Below are 26,917 nucleotides of genomic sequence, written 5' to 3'. Positions count from 1 at the left end.
AAGCTTGCCACTATCAGAAATTCAAATATTCCGGGCAAATATTTTGTCAATAATAAAGTTAAAGTCCCTGTGCATGCAATGTGGTTGAGAATAACAAAGAAGTAAGAAAGTTCATAGAAAAATATCTTGAAACTGAAGAATCCGATGAAGCAAAATGGCAAAATACTAAAATACTAAATCTCAGCATGCAAAGCTTTATATTAGTAAATAATTCCCAACAAATGTTAGTTTTCCCATCATGCATTAGTTCTCCCAGCATGCATTAGTCTGCATCCATAGCAACAGCAAAGCAATAAGGTAATGATTGAAGCAGAGGAAGAAAAAGAAGAAGTGGCGAGTTACCTTGTACAGTCAATGGCGCACATGTTCTTGTCACGCCAGCGTCATTAGTCGCTTGACACGTATAGTCTCCCGTATCCTCAATTTGTATTTCCCTGATAAGAAGCGTACATACGCCATCCTCGTCGTAATCCAAAGAATGCCTCGGTCCGAGTTGAAGCTCAACATTGTCTCTATACCAGATGATGTCTGGCTCTGGTACACCAAACACTTTACAGATAAAGTTTACGCTCTCCTTCTCGATACAATCGAATGGTTTGAGCTCTTCCAGAAACACCGGTGCCTGTTTCTGGGGTTCCTTCTTACGCAGAGGTTGCAAGAAGATGTCAGCTTTAGAGACAGTCTCACCAGCTTTGTTATTTGCTTTGCAGGTATACTCTGCATCATCGTCTGTAATGACTTCACTGATAACGAGGGAACCGATTCCTTCTTCCTCGGAGAACTCCATGCTGAAATGATCGTCAGGTTGCAACTCAACGCCATCTCTGAACCATGTCAGAGTTGGCATCGGGATGCCACTGACTTGCACATCAAATCTTGCTGGATGCCCTTTGATGATCTCCATGTCAACCATATCCTCAACAAACTTAGGAGCTTCAAGGAGTTCACCTTCTTCTGGTTTCAAAGGTTCGGCTTCTTCTTTAGGCTCTTCTGGAAGCACAGCTTCAACAGGAACCTGCTCTTCTGGTTTCTTCTCCTCGACTGTGACAGGTGCTTCCTCAATAGGAGCCTTTTCAATTACAGTTGTTAGTGTGTCCTCCCAAAGTTTGGGACCTCTGTCTTCAGTTTCATCTTCTGAGATTGAGGGTGCTTCGCTGGTACTGCCTTGGTCTGTGTCTCTTGCCGGGGCTTGGAGTTCTTGTTTGGGTTCTTCTCGTCTTGCAATCATTTCTATAATATCAAGAACAATGCAATACTTAATTAACTTATTGGGCTATAACAGTTAAAATCCATACACCCTATTGAAGATATGATCTTAATCTTCTGAACAGTGTGAATGTTAAATGGTGTTACCTGAATGGGTGACTCCATTTGAAATCCACACTTCCTGCATGGGAGATTGAGGTCATATCTTCCATAGAAGGTACATCAATTCCTACTGGAATAGCTTATTTGCAATATCTACTTAAATGTATCTGTTTCTTTCATGTTCCGTTTTATATGCCATTAAAATATGTTGCAAATTTCTACATGGAACTTATGAAGAACACGACTCCCAAATCAGAATTTGTGAGATTTTTCACATTTTGTACCACAAAGATTCTTTAATGCTTGTAGAGGATGGATCAGTTTTGGTCTTTTGGTGTAAAAACACTTTGAGATTTAATGTTGACGACCACTATCTCTGATAAGTGATGAAGAGCAGGACCCCAAAATCAGATTTTGACATTCTGGACACCAATGATTCTATCAAGATTGGGAGTCCAAAAATGCATTCTATTTGGTTTTGTTTTGCGAAAAATTAATTAGGTCCCATTTCTGGAAGTTAAGATTTGATATTTGACCACTACTCTTGATAGAAGCTTTTATCACCTGTTCTTCCCACAGGTCATAGGTCATGAAATTACAAGCAAACAAACAAATAAACAAACAAACCTTCTTCTTCTACAATGATATCAGCCTTGCAAGTAGCAATCCCATAGGCATTAATGGCTTTGCATAGATACTCAGCATCATCTTCCGTTGTCGCTTCAGCGATAACCAGTGATGCATTCCCTTCATCATCTGACATTATAGTATGTTTAGCATCTGGTTGTACGACCTTCCCATCTCTATACCATGAGACTTCTGGTAGAGGATGACCTAAGACCTTCACAGCTAGTTTGGCCTCTTCACCCTTCTTGACTTCTATGGTATTGGCAGGTTGGATAAATTTGGGTTTTTCTCCACCTTCTTCTTCTCTTCCTGGTATTTCAAATTCAATTTCTAGCTCATCCTCTCTGTCTCTGGACATTTCGGAGGATGATGCTTCAGAGTCGGTTGTGAAGCCTTCACTTGGACGAGGCTCTGTTGTGCAAAAGAAACCAATTGAAGATTGTTAACTACTAATATATTCATGATTTTCTTGCATGTACAAATTTAAAAGCTAAAAAAGCTAAGCCTAAAAAGTTACAAAAGAGGTTCTGAATTATATTTGCTTGCGGGCCATGGAGGGCCAAACTCATTTTAAAAATATGTGCTTGAGGGCCAAATACACATGTTTTGTTATGTTTACTCTATATTTCAGAGCTGTTCATGGGCAACCACAATTGGTGGGTGGGCCAGATCTGGAATGCGGGCTTCCTATTGAAACCCCTGACCGAAAGAGTGGTGAAGCATATATCATCTGATGGTATGGGGAAGGAGCAGAGAACCAAGATATTACACCCTCAATCTCATTAGAGGTACAACAGCCATTTTATATCATGAATTCTGAATGATTCGAAAATATCTTGGAAATGAATTTCGGCTATAAGTAATGTGGTAAAGGTCCATAAAGTACATGTATACTGCAGTCATATATATGGATTAATACAGTTTTTAAGTTTTAACTGTCTCTGTAAATACATCTTGACTACAGCACAAGGTTAAAAATTTCAAATTTTGTAAATTCTCACAATTTCATGTATGTCATGACTGCATTCAAAATCTATAAGAGAAAATTAGCAAAGGAAAAAACATTTACTGGTTCAGTGGTTAATAAGACAGGCTTATTAAATTTGAAGAAGAATTTTTCAATTAGTGACTCTGATACTCTAAAACATACTAGTGAATACAAAACATTTTGAAATAATATGTTACCTTCAACAACTTGAAGTTCAGCTCCACTGATACATCTTCCAGCGATATTCTCAGCCATACAGGTGAAGGTCCCTGAGTCAATTGGCAAGGCTTCATTGAGTGTGATCCAGTACTTGTCTACACCATCATGTTCCATCTCTGTCATCTGGGTCTTCTGCAGCATGACATTGTCTTTGAACCAGGAGACATCTGGCTTGGGGGTACCGGTGACACGGCATTCAAAGTGGGCTGTTTGACCTTCTTTGATGGTAGAGGGTTGGAGGGGTTCAATGAAGCTTGGTTCGACAGGTTCTTCTTCTGCAAAAGGGGAAGAAAATTTATTTTATGAGTTTGAGTTACACTTGTGTTTACAATTAGAGCTGCTTTTTGAACTCTCTCCATGTGGGTGTCGATTGCAGAAGTCAAGTTTTTCTTATGAAAAATTTCAGAAATGTAAATTTTCATGACCATATTTGTAATCGGCATGAAAAATGGATTAACATGAATACACACAAGCCTAGTATTGGTTCAGGGTTCTTAAATGTGATATTTTGACAAAATATATCAAAACTTGGACTTTAAAACCTATGACCAGCACACAGAGCATTATATTGGATCAATTCCTGCAATACTTATATAATATTGAATGGCTTTGAGTGTGATACAAGAATATATTGCACGAGATAGAAAAATATTGCACGAGTCAAAGCGAGTGCAATATTTTTTTATCAGTGCAAATATTCTTGTATCCTACTAAAATAAGCCATTCAATATTATTATTATTATTTATATCAGCTGGCTTTTGCTATGCGGTAAAATGAAAATTTAAGCTTACCTAGCCACGGGTTTAACCATGTGTATTGTAATGTAAGCTTACCTTTTGACCTTCTTGTTTTCTGCTCTTTACTCTCCAAAGACAATTTCGGAATAATTTATGTTTATTTTGTAGATGTGGATTATATTTCCTAAGGTTATCATCATCCAGAATTGCCGCGAATTAAGTTTGTGATTTTACTTGTTTTATACAGTACGAAATCTCCTGTGAGCCGTTCGATGTCTGTAGTGTATTGTTGTGCTTTTGTATCATGACACGTGTTGTTGCCGTCACCATGGTAACGCGCGATGCGTACACGATACGTGTACAATATTCAAGAAATATTGTATTGCATCCGGGTATTTTGAAAATATTATACAATATACAGTTTTATTGTATCGCTCAACCTAGGCGAAATGTCAACCGTGCTAGCATGGTCAACCATGGTCAACCATGGTCAAAACATGGTTGACCATGGTTAACTATGGTCAGCGATGATCAGCCATGGTGGCTTGACCATGGTCAACCATGGTTGCCATGGTATACCATGGTCGACCATGCTTTAGCATGGCCGAGCATGGTCAGCCATGGTCTTCACCTCACTTGACCATGGTTGACCATGGTCACTTTTAAGTATACCATGGTCAACCATGCTTTATCATGGGTGAGCATGGTCAGCCATGTTCATCACCTCACTTGACCATGGTTGACCATGGTCACTTCAAGTATACCATGGTCAATCATGCTTTAGCATGGGTGAGCATGGTCAGCCATGGTCATCACCTCACCTGACCATGGTCACTTTTAAGTATACCATGGTCGACCATGCTTTAGCATGGCTGAGCATTGTCAGCCATGGTCATCACCTCACCTGACCATGGTTGACTCTGGGTAGTGAATGAGAAAAAGCGCCCTCTGTTGTTATTAATCGTATTTAATGCGTATTTACAACGTTGTGAATAAATATTTGACACCATAGAATATAAAAACTAGTAATTTGATAAGTTAAAATAAGATTTTTAACGGAATAAATCTAAATAATATGATTATGCAGTTTATTCCGTTAAATATTTACCCATAATTTCCCTCATTCTTCAGGCCCTGCCTCTATCGGGTGCTAATTTAAAGTTTAAGCTTGATTGCTATTGTTTCTTTCTATTGTTTCTTCCTTGATTGCTATTGTTTCTTAACCATGGTCAAACATGCAAATTTTTGACCATGGTTGACCATGGTCACTTTAGATAGACCATGGTTGACCATGGTCTCTGGCCGTGGTGCCATTTTTCAAAACATGGTTGACCATGGTTGACCATGGTCAAAAACATGGTTGACCATGGTCAAAAACATGGTCAAAAACATGGTTGACCATGGTCAAAACCCTGGTTGTTGAACTACGGTTGACAATGGTTCAACCATGGTCAAACATGCTAAGTTTTAACCATGGTTGACCATGGTCACTTTAGATAGACCATGGTCAAAAGGTTAACCATGGTTGACCATGGTCTCTGGCCGTGGTGCCATTTTTCAAAAGCATGGTTGACCATGGTTTGACCATGGTCAAAACCCATGGTTGAACCATGGTTGACCATGGTTAACCATAGTTCAACCATGCCTTTTTCGCATAGGAAAAGCCTGATATAAATAATAATATAAAGTATTTATCCTCAAGGGATTAGTTACTCATGTTGCTTCAAACCAAACCATTTTACTTGAAGATGGAATGGTTTTCTTCATTTTTTAAATTTCAGAATGAAATAGATGAAAATGAATGCAGTGTGAAAATTTCCACTTTTAGCTATAAACTTCGCATGACACCACAATTGACCTCTGATATCAAAGTTTGAATCAATTATCATATGCAATACCAAACCACCTGGATGTGGTGAATTTCCTTCCCACAGGAGATTAATTTCTGATACTGTGATAATGCCCATTTGGTATTCATGAATTAATTTCTTACTATTGAAAAATAAAATTCATGAACAGAAATTATTGAATTTAACATGTAACAAGGTTGGACACTGTGTGTCAAGACCACAGATATAGATAAAAGGAGAATCTAAACTCCATTTGATGCTCTGTATAATGACACCATCTTATATGGATGCAAATGAAATGAAATCTTTATGACCCCCCCCATACATCAAAAGGTCCTTTTTGTGAATATATGTAAAACATGTGCTCCAAAGGTCCCAATTTTAGAGAAGAATTGTAAAAAGGAAATGGGATATTCTATTTGAAAACTACACCCCCTGTGTGGGAGATTAAGATCAACTCTTCCATAGGGGATGTACATGTATGCATGTCAACTGGAATAGCCCAATGGAAACTTACTGTTAACTTCCAGTGTAACAGAAGCCACTGCTTGTCCTTCTTTGTTCTTTGCTTCTATCCTGTATGTTCCTTCATCCTCAGGTTGAATATCCTCTATGTCCAACTCAACAATATAAAGATGCACATCAGCAATCATACTCATGTGGAAACGCTCACTCTCCTCCAATGGGGAGTCATCTTTGAACCAGGAGATGGTCGGGCGGGGAGCTGCGATGAGGCGGAATTCAAAAGTGTGTATTGGGTGACTTTCTTCCACTCGTTTACCCTTGGGGATCGCCATGAAGGCTGGTTTGATGCCCTCTGGTTCCTCTACGGTGGATTCCCTGTAGAATTTAATGGAATGGTAACAAGTTAGAAACACTTTGGAATAAAAGTAGAAACATTTTGGAATAATATTAAAAACACTTTGGAATAAAATTTACAGGCTGACTGAAATACTTGTTTACTTATGAGCATGTTCCAAACGAATAAGGAAAATCAGCCATAAAAGCAAAGGAAAATCAGCCATAAAAGCAAACTAACCACTCACAACAAACCCATTTTAACTTTCAGAGAAACCATTAAAGTTTCCTGCATTCCCATTGTTAACAAAGTTTCTTTAAGTCTTTGAAATCAGACTGACTCCGATCACCCACAACCTACAGGTGTACAACAGTTTTGGGCATTCCCCCTCCCCAAAAAAATCATGACACCCCTTATATCAAGCCTTTGAATCACCTGCATAGAACCCATACCATTCCTCTTGTGTGTCAGCTTGATTTGTCTCAATATTTCAGTGCAAACACAGCTAGGTCATGCTCCTCTCCTACTGGTGAATACAGTTTCTCCTCTGTCATATTAAGCTAAACAAATTGCAATGCATTGGAATACTACAACATGTTGACTTACCAGCAATTGCCCAATAAACACAGCAGTTTTCTGCCCTAATTTTACTTTTGCTTTTTATTCTTACACTGCTGATGCAGCATTCAACTTTACCCAGTTGACCTAGTACTAGTTATAAGACTTTCATCTCAGGGTGTTAACCATAATGATATACTGGCATGGGAAGGATCAACCAAGTAATCTGTTACAAGCCTGCTATAGTAAAATAGTCACCAAGACAGACTCTTCATTAGTAAAATACAGACCTGGGCAGGCTCTTCCTCCGGGCAGGTATATGCATGCCATCCCCACTCTTTTCATCATGTTACCATTATTTAAAACTAAACCTGGATGGGTTTTCCCTGTACATTTTTCATTTATGAGCCAGTTAACCCTAATTAAAATTAATGTGATGGCTTTATCATTTAGTATTTATATCCCTGTTAATCTTAGTATAATTTGGACCCGGGAAGCTCCTCCTTGATGCAGGTATACCATCTCCATGCACTCTGTGCACTAGGAGGCTATTAACCCTAGTTAAAACTGATCTGGAAAGGCTTCACCCTGTTTAGCCTGTATTTACAAAGCTGTTAAACTGGGTAAAACACTGACCTGAAAAGGCTCTTCCTTGAGGCAGGTGCAAGCACACCATCTCCTTTCTCTGCATCAGGTTGTTAACCCTAATTAAAATGGATCTGGATGGCTTTACCCTGTTTAGCCAGTATAAACCTTCTTGATGTAGGTACACAATCCCCATGTGCTCAGTGCACCAGGAGGTTATTTATCCTAGTTAAAACTGGCTTGGAAAGACTTTACCCTGTTTAGCCTGTATTTATAAACTTGAACATTGACCTAAAAAGGCTCTTCCTTGAGGCAGGAGTATGCACACCATCTCATTTCTTTGCATTGTGTTGTTAACTTCAGTTAAAACTCACCTTGATGACTTTACCCTGTTTAGCCAGTATTTATAAACCTGTTAAACTTGGTAAAACCAAAACACTGCCCTGAAATGGCTTTTCCTTGAGGCAGGTGTTTGTGCACCATCTTCACTTTCAGGTTGTTAACCCTAGTTAAAACTGACCTGGAAGTGCTTTACCCTATTAATCAAGTATTTAAAACCTGTTAACTTTAGCAGAATACTGACCTGGATAAACTCTTCCTTGAGGCAGGTGTATGCACACCATCTCCACTTTCAGCATCAGATAGATTGACTGAAACAATCAAAATATAGGGCAATATTGTAAGTTCACATGCATTAGACAGCATTAGTCTGAGTCAATAATAGATATGTGCTTTGATCAAACAAAATGATTCTGATGTCTGTGCCATTAAAGTGTTCATTTCTGAAAGTGGTTAAATCCAACAGCTGTCCTATCTAAAAATTCAATTGGGGATCAAATTCAAAAATCGTAATAACATTATAATATATCAATTATGGTACAGCAAATTCTTTCATTTATGTTCCAAATAATGTTTAATTGGGTTGTTTTTTCAGCATTGAACAAAAATTTAATTGTCATGTCAAAAAGCATAAAAACCATTTAATTTAATCACATTATTTTGGTAAAAGATTCTTCAGTTGATTTTAGAAATGACCAAAAAAACAGGTTCTTCTTTTTTTCTAATGTTTTATTTCTATCTACTATAACATTTACTTTTGTTATCGGGAATTGTCAATACTCAAGATAGGAATATGGTTCGGTAGTTACTACACCATTCAAACCAATAATATAAGTTATGCTTTCTCTTGTGATATTCTGAATTGATGTCATCTTCAGTTATGTTCCCCCAGACAACATACACAATTTGCTTGATTGCATCTCATATTTTCAACAACAACAACAGCAACAACAACAACAACAACAACAACAACAACAACAACAACAACAACAACAATAACAGCAAACAACAGTAACAATAGTACTATCAATAAAACAAAACAACAACCTCATTTGAGTTACAAAATTTCTGATACGTTCAATACAGCAAAAGGACATCTTTCTCTTATCAAGGTATAATATTTCTCACCAAATAGCTCAATCGTACCTTTAATATTAATTTTTTTCCTGAAAATTTTACTTATTCAAAGGAAATCAAAATAAACTACTTCTCCAAGTTTTTACACTGACATAATATACATGAATATATACCAACCAACCCATACATCACACACCCACACAAAAACACATACACCCACACCCCTTCCTAAACATCATTCATCATCCATGCACATGCACCAGGCTATTCCACTTGAAATCCATACATCCCTTATGGAAGACATGACCTTAATCTCCCACACAGGGATGTCTTCTGTAAGGGGTGTATGGATTTCAACTGGAATAGCATATCATACAATTAAGTATAGTTGTACAGATATGGACATAGGTCTAGACTCTATACTACATAATCAATAATTTTATCTTAATAAGGTTATCAAAATCAAGTAAACAAGGAAGTATACCCCACTAGACAAATATTATCTGATAATAACACCTGTGTTGAAATTCAGAAGTTTCAATTGATTAGCCAATTATATCCCATTAAAATTAATTACTGTATTCATTTAGACACTCACATATATCTGCAGCCATGCAGTAAAATAGATTATTTCAATTTTCAAAAACAGTTTTGTGAGCAGATAGGTTTTTTTGTCTCAGGAAATATGTGTACCAGTACCAAACCTCGTCAATTTTTCATTGTGAATCTGTGATAAAGCATTCACATTGTTGCAAAAATATACCCCAAACCCACACATCCCTTCATGCACCCCCACACACATTCACATCCACATGCCTTCACATGCATGTACATTGTTTTACTCCAATTGTTCGCTTCAATTGTTTTTTCTTGCTAAAGGATATACATCAATGCATCCATCTTCCATCCATAGTTCATAAATCACTTCATATTTTGCACAAATATGATCATAACACACTACACAAATGGGTTTACTGATATACACTACAAGAAGGATAAACCTATACCACAGAATTAGAGAAAGAGAATCGGGACTCCCTATAGACGAATCCGACCGCGCACTCTCGAAAGGGCGCCCTCTTACATCGCCGCCATTACGGGGGGCCATTACGGGGGCCATTTGTGCAGCATAGCATAGGCAAACAACAACAATACTTTGGATATGCTTCTCTAAGTTCACTTCACTGTCACCATCATCAAATTGCCATGGCTGATTAGGCAGATGATGTTCGAGACTGGCCAAAACTAGAATTTCAAGGTAATTTACTTGTCAAAAAAGTGAATGTATGCATCTTTTTTCGCCGTAGCGTAGGCCTAAATATTGTTAACAAATCCGTATGAAAAGTGTTAAAAAGCATCGGTCGCTTAGCTCTGGTTTAAAGAACCGGATAGGCCTACAGGTGTATTGAAAATAGTTTTAACTTTTAAGTAGTATAAAATATCGCAAAATTTTCATCAGAAGTAGAGTTTTAAACTTAAAAAAATGCAAATGATGAATGCTTTTAATTAAGAAGCGACAAAAGAACAAGAAAATTATCGGTCTTTGACTGACGATTTTCTTCGGCTGATTTAATTGAAAGTCCGATGCGGTAGGCCTACTTCCCGATGAGGCCAATTGAAAATAAATAACGCCCCCCGCCCGATTTTTGAAGATTTTCAAATATTTTTGTTATTTTTCTTCTTTGGTCCCTTTCTTTGTTTCTAAAATTGTTGCAATGAAAAGACATGTTTAGAAGTTGATAAACGATTTCGAGCCGCGAAGCGGTGAGGGCGAGCCGCGAGCCGCGAAGCGGCTAGGTGGGGACACGCGATCAAGGGGGGGCGGCGAAGCCGCGATGAGCCGCTTAAGTGGCGATTCGAGCCGCTGGCTGGCGAGGGCGAAGCCATGAGCATGGGCGATGTGCCCACTATGGTTTCCGAGAGTGTGTGGTTCCCAGTAGTTTCTCTCCCTATGGATAATATAGGTACACGGTCTGTATGGTTTCCGAGAGTGTGTGGTTCCCAGTAGTTTCTCTCCCTATGGATAATATAGGTACACGGTCTGTAACACAGACTACCCACCAGAAGCTTTAGGCCTAACATCGGGTTTTGTTAGGGCATGTTTTCAATAACAAAAAAAGAAACTCTACTGGATATGTACATGTATACCAGTTGTCTATGCATGGTTATTATTAATGTCGGAAATTATCTTGTAGGCCTATTACTAAATACCTTCAGACGACAAAGCATGTGTACATACTGCAGTAATTACTGTCCGTTTTCCTATACACAATACACAGTGCTCTCACCATTGACGCGTGACCCCTACAAATGATGTATGTTGGGAGAATGGACACTTGCCTAGTTAACATCACTGTGTGAAAAATAACCAGCCAATATTTTATTTATTCTCCAAAACTTCTAGCAAATATATTTCTCTAACATGACCTAAAATTACAGCTAGGTTAGATGTTCAGAAATGGTCGCACTTTTGTAAAATATGAGTGAGGGCAAGGCATAGATAGCCACCTCCCCGTGTTATTTGAATGGAGATTTGACCGAAAATATTGGTATCGGACCGCTCACTTCTGAAGGATGCCACAAAAAACCGGTAAAAGCTACATTTAAATTATTCTAAATAGGTTCTAGAAAATAAAGTTTTGTAACATGTCCTAAATTTTTAGCTAATTTAGGTGTTTGGAGAGGGTCGTACTTTTGTGTTTTAGGAAGGACATGTAGGCCCCCTAACGACAGATAACACCAAAAATATGAAGAAATTATTTCTAAACCGTGTTAAGTCAAAAATCATTATGTTGCTCATTTTCAAGAATGCTGGTTTACAAAAAGCACGACATTGTCTGATTTCGTGAACAAAGCCACACATAACATTGTTTCCTTTCGTTTCCTTTATAATCGGTTACCCAACTGAAGCTATGAATACCAGCTTTATTGCGATATCGCACATGAAAACAGTCACTTGTGCACAACCAGAGAAGATCCGATTTAATCAGTTGAGCTGTTTCAATGAGTGTTATCTTGGTTTAATAGCTTTTAATGGGGTTAAGTCCTGCAAAGGTCGAGATGAATTCTACTGTAGACATGACTGCATCATGAGCAGTTAGATAGTCCGGGTTAGATAATTAATAAAAAGTATGTGCATGAACCATCTGAAAGTCTGAAGTAAATGTGACATCATCAGGGGGGATGAGTCACTTGTCGGCAATTTTCAATTAGAAGTTTTTTGCATCATTTTCTAGCTGTTTACAAATTAATGCTACATTTTGATGCAAACTCCATCAAAATCGGACGTCTGGTTACCGAAACAATGATAAAACAAAAGAATTTGAACATTGTTTTTGCCAATATCTCAAAAACAATATTAGCGACATCCGACTCATTCCCCTTGATCATGTCACAAATTATTTCGGAAATCATCTTGTAGGTCTATATACATGTTAAATAAAAAAACAAAGTGCGTGCATGATCTGAAAGTCGAAACGAAAACGATGTCGGAAATCATCTTAGGCCTATTATTTTGCACTAATAGAGCTAAATAGTTAACTAAATACCTTCAGACAACAAAGCATGTACGTGTAGTAGTTAGATAGTTAATAAAATATTAATGTGAATGTGCATGAACCATCTGAAAGTCGGACGTTAACTATATCGGAGATCATTCTATAGGTCTATTAAATAAAAAAAATAATAATGTGCATGCATGATCCGAAAGTCGGAAAGAAAACGATGTCGGAAATCATCTTGTAGGCCTATTATAGAGCTAAATAAATTTAGTTTTACTAAATGGGCAATTCCACGGTAACAGAATGTAACATGTATGTTTACATTTTCAAAAACAAAATTTTGGGCAGAAAATCATGTCTTTTGAAAAAAAATCAGTACTGAGTAGTAAACATATTTCAATATAACTGCAATACGCATCAAATTAAAGATATTGTTCTACTCTATCATTTCATACCAAATTTGTAATATTGTGGCACCAGTGTTTTTGGAGATATTAACTATTTTCAAAATTTGGAATTTGCTCTCTCTCATACGGAATTGCCCATATACCTTCAGTTAGGCCCTAGATAGGTCTACTTAATAAAAAATATTAATGTGCATGAACCATCTGAAAGTCAGAAGTATTATTTCGGAAATCATCTTTTAGGTAGGGCCTATAGGCCTATTAAATAAAAAAATTAATGTGCATTCATGCATGATCCGAAAGTTGGAACGAAAACGATGTCGGAAATCATCTTGTAGGCCAATTATTTTGCACCAAAATAGCTAAATAGTTAACTAAATATATACCTTCAGACGGCGGAATAGTGGGCAAGTGGCATAATTTCTGTGCATAATTTACCCAGCAGGTGCTGGCCGGTAAATGCGTGATTTTACTTTCTGATTCAGAAAGTAGGCCTAACAATCGGAATGGATTTTAAAAACACGCTAAAGGGTATTAAATGAAAAAGCTAATTTCATTACCATTTTTGGTTTAAAATAATATTATTAATCAGAGAAACATTTTTGGGGGAGCAAATTGTGAAATTCCATGACTTTCCATGACTTTCAAGAGATTTTCTGAATTCCATGACTTTGCAGGCCTGGAAAATGAAAAAGCAAAATTCCATGACCCGTACTGAACCCTGCTGCTCTCACAAAACGTGTTACGTTTTTTATTGTAGGCCCATGGGCCCGAAAGCAACGCTCTGCAGGGTCTATTGTTCTATTGTTTCCGATTAGAGCGCTGACATATTGGAAAATGTAGCCAATCAATATTCATGAGAGTGTACATTCAACGTCCAGTTTGCAAAATTGGGTGAGTTGTGTTTGGTAGGTGTGAAATACACCTGACTGGGCGTTTTAATTACGTAACGAATAAAGGCATTGACATCATCGAATGGCTGCCCAGTGCTGTTATGTGTTTAGTTATTATATAGGCCTAATAATTATTATTAAATGTATTCATCATTCCTTTATTTTCCTTCTCTGTACTTATTCTTTCCTAGGCCTACACTTTATCACTCCCTCGCTCTCATTGTCCCCTCTCACCCTCCCTCTCTCATTCCCATCATTTTCCTTATATTTCTATTTATCTACTTGCCTGTATTATATCTTTTTATTTCTCCCTTCCTCCAGCCCTCTCTCATTCTCCATATCCCCTCCTCCCCTCCCAAGACTTCTCACAGAGGTGAATCTGCCCCTCCCCAACCCCCTTTCCTCTTTGGGTACGCCACTCTTTCTATACCAATCTCCTTCTTAAAATAAAATTAAATGGAAATTTCTTAAAAACAACCTTTATAGGCCTATACTTATACTTACATGTATACGTATAGCTATTACCATTATTGTGTAATATAGATATATGGACTGGGCATGGCAGCCTTCATACATTCTAATGTGTAATCGATCAGCGAGAGCATTCAATTTATTTAAATGAAACACCTAACGTCAGGTGGGTGGTAAAGATGATTGCATCGACAGCTAAAGCGTCTTTATATACTTCAGACCCACACAAGCACACATTTGGGATACGTGAGTACAATGGTACCACTTTACACATGACTGGCCTTACACATGACTGTAGTGTGGTCACTTATTGATACTCGCCTGTTGTGTAGAGCGTTAATATGATGCCGGATCAGTGACCAATTTAATGGCGGAACCCCTTTATTCGAAACAATGGTACCTCTTTTATGAATAGCCTGTCGCAACTTCTAATCGGCATCAAACGAAAAAAAGATTATATAATCTATTGCGACTCTATTTCTATTTAAAACCTCTTTGGGCCCGAGTATATGCTTCGATCGTTTATTGATAAATCATAAATGAATCCCACCTCTAGATCCCTGACTTGAAGTTAAACCTTGTCTAAAATATAACACTACCAACATGCCAATATCGGTTGTGAGAGCCGGCGAGTTATGCTAGGGTCGGCTACCCGTGTCAATGCCGAGTAGGCCTACCAACCAAAAATAACTGACTAGTCAGGCCCAAGGCCTAGCATACCAGGCCTAAAGTTGAGCATCAATATAATTGTAGGTCTAAATGCTCAAAAATATTCCGACCACAGCTCCTCAAAATAAGGTAGACCTAATCATGAAAAAATTGTAGTATTAACCTGATTAAAATGGGGATTAAAATAGCTTAAAACAGATGAAAGGTGAACATACAGCGTGCACGTGAACTTGAATCAAGCGCGAAATGGCCCCCGGCAATGGCGGACGCAACAGCGCCACCCACGGCTGAGGAGTAGAAACAGCTCCCGTCGGATTCGTGTATACCGCCACGTAAAATCGCTTCATCAGCTATGGGGGAGAAATTGATGGTATTTGGGTCCTTGCCGACGATGCGCAGAGACGAACAAAAACAATTCTGCGTCTCATTTGAAGCGTCTTGGTACTTGTGTGCGTCTCTCAAATGTGTCCTTCATCTATGTCGTGCTTGCATGACAATGAATGCCTCGAGCATTGTTGAGTGCATTCCAAGGGAAACTGAATACCCCCAATTTTTGCTCCATGCCTGTATCAAAAAGGCAGTCAAGTCCTGATTCTCTTTCTTTAATTCTGTAACCTATACAGATGATTCATGCAGTACTGTACCACATCAAAACCATTCTCTAGGGATAGGGTTTGATGATCTGGAGTGGAGTTTATAAAAGGTATCATAGGACAAGTTTAATACACATATTTTGCTGAAAATATCCACTTCTTGAGCTGGTCTATCTACAGATTCTACTGGATGCGTTCTGATGTCTACTATACTCTTCTGATGCTATACTACTGAGCATACCTTCAACAAGTAATTCAGCAGCTGTTGAGGCAACACCAGCGATGTTCTTCGCTACGCAGGTGTATTTGCCGGAATCTTCTGGGAATACCTCCTTGATGGTCAAAGATGCCACGTTACCCTCGGAGATTAGATCGAAGTCCTCGCATTCCGGAATTGGTGTGCTTTGTCTGAACCATGCGATGGTTGGTTTTGGGTTACCTTCCACGAGACACTGTAGCGTCACAGGTTTACCATCTTTGGCTTTTGTTGTGTGTAGTGGTTCGGTGAAGACAGGTGCGACGGGTTCGCCTTCGACTGGAGTTTCTGTTGAAGCAATGGGTATAGCAGCTGCTTGTGTGATGAAGATGTTAATAAAATAAGCAAAAGTTTGCACCCAGGGACCAAGAAAATGGTAATATCAAACAGTGGATTGCACACAGGGAACAAGAATATAATCAGAGGGTAGGATATGTTGCGTGCAGAATTCAAACCCCAAAAGATAAGAGAAGCAAAAGCATAGCAAAATGCAATACAAAACAAGAGATTGGATAACATTAATGTACGATATGATATATAAAAATAAAGGAAATAAGTATCAACACCATACATTGTTCATTCTTTTGAAGTCAATAAAAATATTATCTCAGTCAACAAGGTGTCAGCAGCCATCAGATTGAAAAGGTCAGGTCTGGAGACATAATACTTTTCTCCATCATCCCCAGTCTTGAAGAAGTCAAGAGTCACACCTGACTGTGAAAGAATGAAAAACTCACTCTCCAGAAGAGTGAAAAACACCCCAAAAACAGTGGAAATCACTCTTTCAAGGAATAGCATACAACTTACAAGGGACATTATTCTTTTTCGAGTAATGTGCCTTATTTTATACCTTGAAATTTAGGACTGATTTTCACTCTTTTGGAGAGAGAGATTTTCACTTTTTTAGGAGTAGTTTTCACTTTTTTAGGAGCAATTTTTACTCTTTCGGAGTCCTTCTCACTCTTCTCAAGTTTTTAATCAATTACATTAAGAGAGGACACAAGCTCAACAATTTTTTTTTTCAATATGATAGTGCACCAGGTAACACACCTTGTTGCTTGTTATGGATTTCTGTTCCTCACAAATAAATTATCTGTTACATTTTTTAAACCAATTGATATAATATTTTTTCCTTGTTTGTTGTTGTTGATATCATTACATAAAAATTCTGTGTGATACTTCCACACCAGATTTCTCCCAATCCCTTTTAATTATAAAACTATTAAATAATTAACAAAATAATTACTATTCTGTTAAAATACAATAATGATGTCTGATGTTGATGTATACAGGGGCCATACTGGATAACTCCACAACACATTTGGGGTCAAATATCAAAAGTCAAAGGTCATAGATCAAAATGCCTTACCCTGCGTAGGCATAGCAGCTACAGTCTCAGCCAGTTGTTCGAATAAGGTGCTCTCATATTGCTCTGCTGTTGAGAGGTAGGTCCTGGGTACCCATCCTTCCTCACCATTTGTCTCTCGTTTGGCTAGAATCCAATCACCTTTAAGAGATAAAATTATGACAGGTTAACATTATAATTGCGATGAAAGTCATTATAATCAAACTTAATTTGAGGAATTATGGTTAGGAGGGAGGATTTTATGGCAGGTGTAATGGGCTATTCCAGTTGAAATTCATATACCCCCATGGAAGATATGACACAGGTGTAGATTTTAAATAGAGTCACCCATTCAAGTATTGAACTCATTTGGAATTCACAATGCCTGTGTGGAAGATTAAAGTAAAGTCTTCCACAAGGGGTGTAGGGATTTCAACTGGAATAGCCCAATGAGGACAGGTGCAAAGGATGAAGTCAAATAATCTGAGCAATTGATCACCTTCTTCAGGGGTTTCCAAGACGGTCAAGCGCTCTCCTTCACGTAGTGACATCACATTTGGAGCTTCTGCCAGATAGTTACCAAGAGCGATGAAGATCTCTTTGCTGGGCTCTGATTTTAAAAGAAGATGGAGTTAAAATAATATCAGTGGTATTGATTTTATTATTATTAATAGTAGTGTTAGTAAGTAGAAGCATTAGAAGTAGGACAAGCAGTAGTAAAGATAGAGGTGTAGATGCAGTAGACATCATCATCATCATCAACATCGAAGTAGTAGAAGTAGAAGGATGAGTAGGAATAGGAAGTAGAAGTAGGAGTAGGAGTAGGAGTGAGAGTAGGAGTAAGAGTAGGGGTAGTAGTGGAAGTAGCACTAATAGGCTTAGTACTTGGATCTAGAAAATAGAGTAGTACTTTATAAAAAAAACCAAGTAAAATATTGTAAAGCACAAAAGAAACATAATTTTGCACATTACATAATTTTTGCAAAATTTATACATTAACACACGGCCTTTAGGAAATAGAAATATTTAGGAGCATAAAAATTTCACAAATCCAAGCCACTCACAAAATTTCATCCATATAGACATATTGTGCTTTACAATATGACACAAACTGACACAAAAAGTAAACACATGACAAAACACAACAAAACATTACATAATGTAAATATTGAGACAAAAAAAACTACAAAAAAAACAAACCCCAAAAAACAAAAAAACAAACAAACATGCGAGTATTCTTTTTCTGTTTTGGAATCAAAATGTTTAATTTTCCTTTGAAGCAAGCAATGGCTGCTTATAACATATTATACTTTGCTATACAAGCTCCCATACTATACAATGTCTTACAGGAAAATCCGATTTTACAATTTCATTGAAACATAAAAGTTATTTTTTGCATGTTTCCTTTCAGAATTTCTTTCTTAATCCACGCTTTTTATTTTTAATATCCTCTATGCAACCAAACTGGCTGCTCTTGGCATTCTCTGTAAATTCATTAACACTAAGTACTGCTGTACAAATGTCACTAGTTCCTGCCCAAAGGAGATATTGGTGGCATCCCATAAATCATTGCTCTGCTCTGTACACTGATTGAGCCAATGTAATTCTCACCGAAACCTACATTAATCAAGCATATTAAATACTGATTTTATGAGCATCAGTGCACTTACAAGCGCTAGGTATTTGAAACAAAATACTGTCATGAAATTTAAAGAGAAAAAAGGAAATGAAACACTTTCACAATACTTTTGAAACAGGAAACTATAGAGTGAACACTGACGCCTCCCCTTCCCCCTCCTTTGTGGATGAATAGGTTTACTGATACATGTCACCATGATGATGACACATTGCATTTTGGGATATTGTGAAAATGTTCTTTGCTCCCATCTTTATTGTATCATACAGTCAAACTAAAAACAGGTCTAAATCTTATTGAGCAAAATAAATGTCAATTTTTTCGGCCAGCAATATTATAATTATTATAATTTTTGCAGATTGCATTTAATTGAAAACCTTATCAAATTTAGATTTGTCGATCCTAAGAAGGGATCATGTTCTTGTTGCCAAAAACAATACAATACAAAAAATGCAAGTTGCAGACCTCTTTGGTCACATGTTTTAATTCAATTTTTAGCGATGTGTGATTAAATTACTTACATCAGGTCAGTTTTAGGAATCTACTTTCAGTAACACACACCTATGTAAGTGTGGCCACATAGATATGATTAAATTACAGATATCAGACCATGCGTTCGCAAAATAAACAATGCAAGTAGTACCAAACCTAGTTCTGTTATCTAAAACACACAGACACATTTACATGACATATATTTTGTGTATGGTGCTGTCTTTTGGTTACTAAGCAAATAGGCTTGTTTTGATGTACAGGGTACAATTGGTCTTTAGTTTTAGTAATTATTTTGTGTAACCATGGTAACACATGTTTGCTTCAGGCCACCAACCACCTACACCCATCAAAATGACAAATTTGATTCAAACCAATATAAAAATTTACAAATTTAAATAAATTCTACTTCAGAAAGGCTCATCATAACCAAATGTGAGCATATATGTGGGAGGGGGATTTATTCAATAGATTGTTCAGAGTGCAATATTTTGAAAAATCCCATATTTTGAGTCCATTGATATCTACAGATACCCAGGGGCGGCGGAACGATTTTGAAAGTGGGGGGGCCAGTCAGGGTGATGTAAAAATCAAGCTGCCATCGCGTTGCGCTTATGCTGACGCAAGAGGTGTCTGAGGGGGATGCCCCCCTCAGAAGTGAGACTTTTGCAAAATGAAGGCCCAATTTAAGCCATTTGGTGGACCATTCTGGCACTATTATTGTGTACCATTTTAGTTTGAAAAATCCGAAAATGGGTTAAATGAAGGCCAAAATTGAAGCCATTCGTGGATAAGTTTTCACTATAATGGTATAAATTATTGCTTTTAGTGTTGGGTGTCCTAATACAGGGGAGTTGGAAAATTTTGCAAAATGAAGGTCCAATTGAAGCCATTTTGTGCATAATTTTTACACTTTCTTTAAGCATGTTAAGGTCTAGAATAGAGATTTGATTATTTATGTTCACCCAGACATGTTACACACAGCACATTATGTGTTAAAAGTGGGGGGGCCAGGCCCCCCCGGTCAAAAAAGTGGAGGGGCCACTGGCCCCCCCGGTTCCGCCGCCCTTGCAGATACCCCATGCTTGTTTAAAATTGTCATCTAAAGACCACCTTGTTTTTGTCTTATTATTTTGTAACAAGAACAAAGAGTCATAGACCCCATTTTTAACAGCCTGCCAACAAAAATCCCCTTCTTTCATAAAATTGGGCTATTCCATTTAAAATCCACACTCCCCTGTGGAAGAGTTTGGAAATATCTTCCACAGGGGGAGTATGAAATTGAAATGAAATGAACACATTGGGCAGCTCCATTTGAGTTTCATGCACCCTCTGAGAAAGATTCAACCTGAATCTTCCACTGAGGGAGGATGAGTTTCAAATGGAGCTGCTAATGTGTTCATTCCATTTGAAATTCATACTCCCCCTGTGGAAGATATTTCCAAAGTCTTCCACAGGGGGAGTGTGTATTTTAAATGGAATGGTCCAATGTCACTGAAAGACTCCTAATTTGAAAGTGTCATGCAGAGGAATTATTAGACACATTTCATATGAAATCCTAGAATCCTAGAATAACCTCTGGTTTTCACTCTGAAAAGATGAGCACTTCAAAAACCAACTCAAGTACTTGCCACTGTTACATTGGTTATTCTCAGTGGTATAAACGATTTGTACAAAAATAACAAAAAATCCTTTCAACAGATGAAGAATCCAGGCCCAAAAATGCGATATACACCATGGGCTGCCTTATGTGAAATGGATTAACAATGTTTTTGATCTAGCTGTATTTTTTTTTTCACATATTTTTAGTTATGAATAGACATAAGCTTTTAATACAGCATTTACTATACCGGTGCTTGGTTCCCTCCTTAAAGTCATAATGTATAATCTTATAATATGAAATTGGTTAATTTTTTCAAACCTGATTTTTGATATCTAAATGGAATCAACCAAATTTGTTGTGTTTGTTGGGCCAAAAGAGCAATTTTGACATAATGTCATATTCAGATATTTTAATATCTGAATATGACATTATGTCAATATTGAACTCTACATTAAACGACCAAAATAGGCAGTGGGTTTCTTTTACTTTACCTTGTTATTTCGGCTTAAAATTGACAGAAACTATATTTTCAGTATTTTGAGTAAAGAATAAAAAAATAAAATTTGATGGAAATCGTATGGCTTTAATTAGCCAGTATGTCTTTACATGAAACATAAACATTAATACAAATAATACAGAAAGCAGCCATTTGATAAATCACAGTTTGCATCTGAACTCTTTGCATATCACAGATTTTGACATTTATTGTCACACTCACTCACTCAGTGATGTAAGGAAATTTACGTAGAAATGGACGTCAACCCTTGCTATGCTCAGAGTCTTTGAGATTATTCAGTAATGATGCTATATTTAGCACGTAGGGCACCGAACACAAAAGAGATTATATCTGATTGGTATCAGGCATTTTATTGATGACACCACGTTTTAGATTAGCGATATGACCTGGTGATATGCATGCTCATGTAAAACAGACAAACTGCTGGACATTTTGTTTATTTTATATTTTAATTTGTCAATTTTAGAACCGTGAAATTTAAAAGTCTGTGAAAATAAGATCCAAAGGCTTTAATACCGGTATGTAGTTGTTTGCACCCGCAAATACAAAAATTCAAAAATAAATTTAGTTCAAATCATGGAACAATTAATGCTGCTAAAATATCCTGCTGCACAGTAGTGAAAGGGTTATAGGTCACATAATTCTAACATTATTTTTACCAAAAGCACAAATACTACTTCAACAGCTACTGTCAATACCAGACATGTTGGTAGAATGCATAAAATGTATGTTTCATGTATGTTTCAGATACTGTAGAGCCATAAGTTTTGCGTGTTCTACTTTTCCGTTTTCTTCTGGCTTTCTGTATTTTGTTCATTTTACCATGTTTTGTCTGTTTACAAGAAGCTTAATAAAATATATTACAAACTTTATTGCACTTTTTACACATTCATTTTATTGGATACAACAACAGACACACATTTTTTTTATTTGTATTTCATTCGCTTTTTTCAATTATTTCAATTTTATTTGTCCAACTACATGAAGCCTGTTTTCCATTTTCAACCTCCGATTCTGTGAAATTTGTCCATTTTAAATATCACAGGAAACTTATGGCTCTCAGAAGCTCAACATCTGACATTTTGGGTAATTTTCTAGAATTTCACACTACTATTAATTAAAAACTCCCACGTTTAAGATACCTGATATGCATGATGCAATAAACGGCCACAATTGCTAAGTCTGCATTGAAGCATTTTGAACTCATTTATTTAGATATATCAAGCATTTTATAAAATAAGGTCATGCAAACTAATAATTCTGACTTGTTTGAGGTTAGTTTTTATGGTACATCATTGCTCCAGGTTTAGATACATAATAATTATGCAAATGGAAAAGACAATGCATAACATTTCTAGAATTGTGTAAAATTTGATTAAATTTTGAGTCAGTAAAAGAGCCATACATTTAAACAGTTTAAACTTTGTGATGCAATTGGGGGGATGAATCTAATGTCGCTATTATTGATTTTGAGTTACTAGTAAAAAAGGTGTTCAAATTCTTTTATTTCTCATTGTTTCAGAAACTGATAAATTGCCTTTTTCATGGAGTTTGCATCAAAATATAGCATTTTGAAAGAAAAGGTGATGTGAAAAAACTTTAAATTGAGTATTTTCTACATGAGTCCCATTTGTCTTAATTGTGTCACATTTTAGACGCATGATATCGTTATGAATTCGACAGACGGCCGAATCCGGATTCGACTTTTGGTAAATTCATTTTACGCATTCATTACTTTTGAATTTGAGAATAAGGGATCAATGCTATACATAATAGAGGGCAGCATATCAATTTTTTAAAGGCGATCAGATGATAACCGCATAGTAAGTATTCAAAAGAGGGCGGCATACAGGGTTAGCTAACGGTGACTCGCAGTACGATCCCCGGGAGTACGATAAAAGACGATAACCGTTAAAAAATCGATATGCTGCCCTCTATAGGTAAAGCATTGATCCCTTGTTCTCTAATTCAAAAAGTAATGCATGCCAAAATGAATTTACCAAAAGCGAATCGGATTCGCCGCTCGTCAATTCATAACGATATGTATGTAGAATAGACATCTACTTTGATGGCACCTATAAGTGGAAATTGTACAGCTTTGGTTACTATGTATGGAAAATTGACGTGTTTTGTGTAATATCCCCCCTTTTGGCTCAATGGCACCGGATTTTGTAGAATGAGCGTTATATGGATTAAAGTTTGCAAATTATGTACTCATATTTCACAATATCACATACACAATGGGCTATTCCATTTAAAATCCACACTACCCTGTGGAAGATTCTGGAAATATCTTTCACAGGGGGAGTATGTTTTTCAAATGTAATTGGTCAGAATTAATCATTTTGAACCTCATACTCCCCCTGTATTATGGCTTTACCTATATCTTCCACAACTGGAGTGAGTATTTCAAATGGAAGTTACCCAATTGTCTATTGTATTCAAAACTCATACTCCCTCTGTGGAAGACTTTAGCTAAATCTTCCACAGGGGTAGTGTGGATTTTGAATGGAATAGCCCAATACGTGTATGTCACACACAACTCAGGCATAAAGATGAAATTTTGAGGGAAAAAATTAACAAAAACAACAAAAACATAAAAGTAATGGAAAAATCTGAAAAACATCTGAAATTGGTGATGGTAATTTTAAATAAATAGTACATAGTTTTCTGGGATCCATAGGGCATCAGAAGTATGGTTGTTATAGGTTAAGTATTATTATCTTTAAAATTACTTTCAAAAGTCAATCAAGCATTAAGAAACGAGACATGTATAATCATAACCAAAGTTTGCCTCTTTTGTGTCTGATGTATTGTTTTCTGGAATCCACAGGGCATTGTATTTGTAATCAGAAGTATGGCTCTTATATAGGTTAAAAGGGCATTTCGTGATCCACAGCCTCATCCCCCCACTTTTCTGATTTTTATATCACTGGAAACCTCTGGCTACATAATGTTTATGTACAAAATATTTCTTGCAGATTAATTCGTTTAGCAAAGATATATCGTGAAATTTGAATTTCGTTCTGGTGCACCAGAACAAAATTACAACGCATTGTCTATGGAGCAGTGTAATACACATATTAAATCATGCATAACTCGCGAACGCAAAATCGGAATCAACTGAAATTTTGGGAATAGGTTTTTTTCGTGGATATCTAATGAAAAATGACATAAATAGAGGATGCTAGGATCACGAAATACTCCTTTAAGTGTATCATCAAACATTTATTTTCAAAATTCATTCAAATGTTAGGAAACCAGACATGAATAATCATAAATTTGACTATTTTACGTGTCTGGTGAAATTGCGACATCAAAACACAGATTTTCCCCTGAACAGAATTTTAATAGGATTGTGAATTTGCATTTATATTTCACTGTATTTTGTTTGTATATTTTTTTCTCTTCAAAAAGGGTTGATTCTTATTTTCTGCTTTGAGTACCAGTATAAAGCATAAAAAGCTTATGTAACTAAAAGTTTGAAAGATGAAGTTGTGCTTTTAAAGGAGCTATTTGTCACCAACTTTTCTTAATATTTAATACAAAAATGATTAAAATATCATTTAGAGTCATACCATATCTTAAATGGTTTGCTTAATGAAATCACCAAGCACAAACACCTAAATTTAGATGTGGCAATGTAAGGTAAATAATATTTTTTTTAAAGGTGCCTAATTAGCTTAATAAATAGCTGAAATATATTATGTGGATTGGGATATTTCTCTACTATATACCACTTCATTCATGTTTTTAAATCAGTTTAGAATTGTGACAAAACTGTTTCAAAAATTTTTCAAGATGTCAAAAATTTTGCAGAAAAAAACCTCTTTATCTGGAATTTCCAAAAAACTCCAGATTAGAGTCGGTTGGATAAGGACAATCACAAACTCCCCCCCCCCTTATATCTTCAGATAGCCGCTTTAGGCTTTAGAGGTTTCCAAAATGGTTATATATACATCTCAAACAAAAATATCTTATTTTGACCTGGGTGGAATTTTGATCCTTAGAGTTGTAAGTGCTTATTGAATTTAACCAGTTTGTCAGTTTGAAAAATGATTCGAATTCAAAAATAGCCATGCCTCAAAGCCTTTGTTAGTTTATGTTGTGTCTGGTAAAGCCAGAACATTTAATTTTGACTCAAATGGAATTCTGACACAGCAGACACTTCATATAAGTGTGTATTTGTTTTGATAATTTTCAAACAGGGTTCATGACTTTATAGAGTGGAGGGCATCTATCTATGTCTGATAACTTGTATATGTCATATTTTATGCCTGATGAAACCAGAGAACCAAAACATCTAATTTTGACCTGACTGGAATCTTGACCAGTGACATGGCCGGGGGTACCTGCCCCTTCCTCCCCATCTGTGAGAAGTCTTACCTCACTTTCCTAAGGATGCTGGGTGCCTTAACATTGAAAAAAAATCAAAATGTTCCCCCTTGAAAGTTCCATTTCCCCACTTTCTCTGAAAAAAGTCCTGATCTTGATCTTGACAAGTTGGGAAGACTCTTTGGATAAATGTTTCACCACTTTTAAATTAACTTTCTTTCAAAACTTACTTACTTTTAAATATAGAATTCATCCATGGCTCACATTTTAGTCTATACGTTAATGCATCTGGCAAAATCATAAAGCCAGTATAATTTAAACCTGAATCTAGTTCTGACAAGAAAAGTGATTCTTTAGATATTTGTTTCTCTGATATTTGTTTTATAAGTTTCTAAAAAATTAAACAAATTTAGGGCCCCAGCACTATATCTCATAATCTATTTTAGTCTATAATACTATGTATGATAAAAATCATAATACCAGAGCATCTAATATAATATGCATAGAATTCTGATAAGATAACTGTTTGTTTGCTTTGATAGTTCTCAAAAAAGGTTCACAAATTTAGAAACCATGCAACCCTGTCTTATAGCATGTTTTAAAAAACATTTTAAACATGTTATATTTTGGGTTTTTGTTTTGGTAAAAAAGTTTTAATGACATTAAATGTCGGATTTTATAAAAGTCATGAAAATGTTTAAAAATGTTTTGTATGAGAACACACTACAACAACAACAAAATTTTCGCCAAATATTTTGGCCCATCAAAAATAACACAATGTTTAGAATATTTTGCAGTAAGTTTTCAAAAAATGTTTTTGAATATTATGAAAACATTTTATACCCTTTATACGCTCGTCTATCCCTTTATATAACCAAAATTTAAACGTTTTTTGGCAACCTTTTCTAACAATTTGCAAAATGTTTCATGTTTGCTGGGTAGTCTATGCCTGATGAAACCATAGAACCAAAACATCTAATTTTGACCTGACTGGAATCCCGACAAGACAGGGTTGTGACTTTTCTATTTAATTGTTTCAAATATCACTACCGGTAATTTATCTGGTTTCCTTGACGTCTGACATATCATACAATAGACGTTGACATCTATTGAGTAGA

At 36.4% G+C, this 26,917-nt stretch overlaps 1 protein-coding gene across 1 annotated transcript in view; it reads right to left on the bottom strand.

The window, feature by feature from the left end:
- Positions 1-26,917, bottom strand: part of LOC140167512 (titin-like) — a 281,497-nt gene that overhangs the window by 69,205 nt on the left and 185,375 nt on the right. The window contains exons 15-22 of the mRNA XM_072190818.1: positions 17,719-17,829; positions 17,244-17,381; positions 15,860-16,162; positions 8,256-8,322; positions 6,248-6,570; positions 3,121-3,417; positions 1,936-2,346; positions 343-1,230 (exon numbers count right to left, since the gene is read on the bottom strand). Coding sequence (XP_072046919.1) covers positions 343-1,230; positions 1,936-2,346; positions 3,121-3,417; positions 6,248-6,570; positions 8,256-8,322; positions 15,860-16,162; positions 17,244-17,381; positions 17,719-17,829 — 2,538 coding nt within the window. The remainder of the gene's footprint in view (positions 1-342; positions 1,231-1,935; positions 2,347-3,120; positions 3,418-6,247; positions 6,571-8,255; positions 8,323-15,859; positions 16,163-17,243; positions 17,382-17,718; positions 17,830-26,917) is intronic.

The sequence above is a fragment of the Amphiura filiformis genome, chromosome 13, assembly GCF_039555335.1.
Source record: "Amphiura filiformis chromosome 13, Afil_fr2py, whole genome shotgun sequence".
Taxonomy (NCBI): Eukaryota; Metazoa; Echinodermata; class Ophiuroidea; order Amphilepidida; family Amphiuridae; genus Amphiura; species Amphiura filiformis.
The sequence above is the reverse complement of the archived record's forward strand: the minus strand, read 5'-3'. Positions and strand labels throughout refer to the sequence as shown.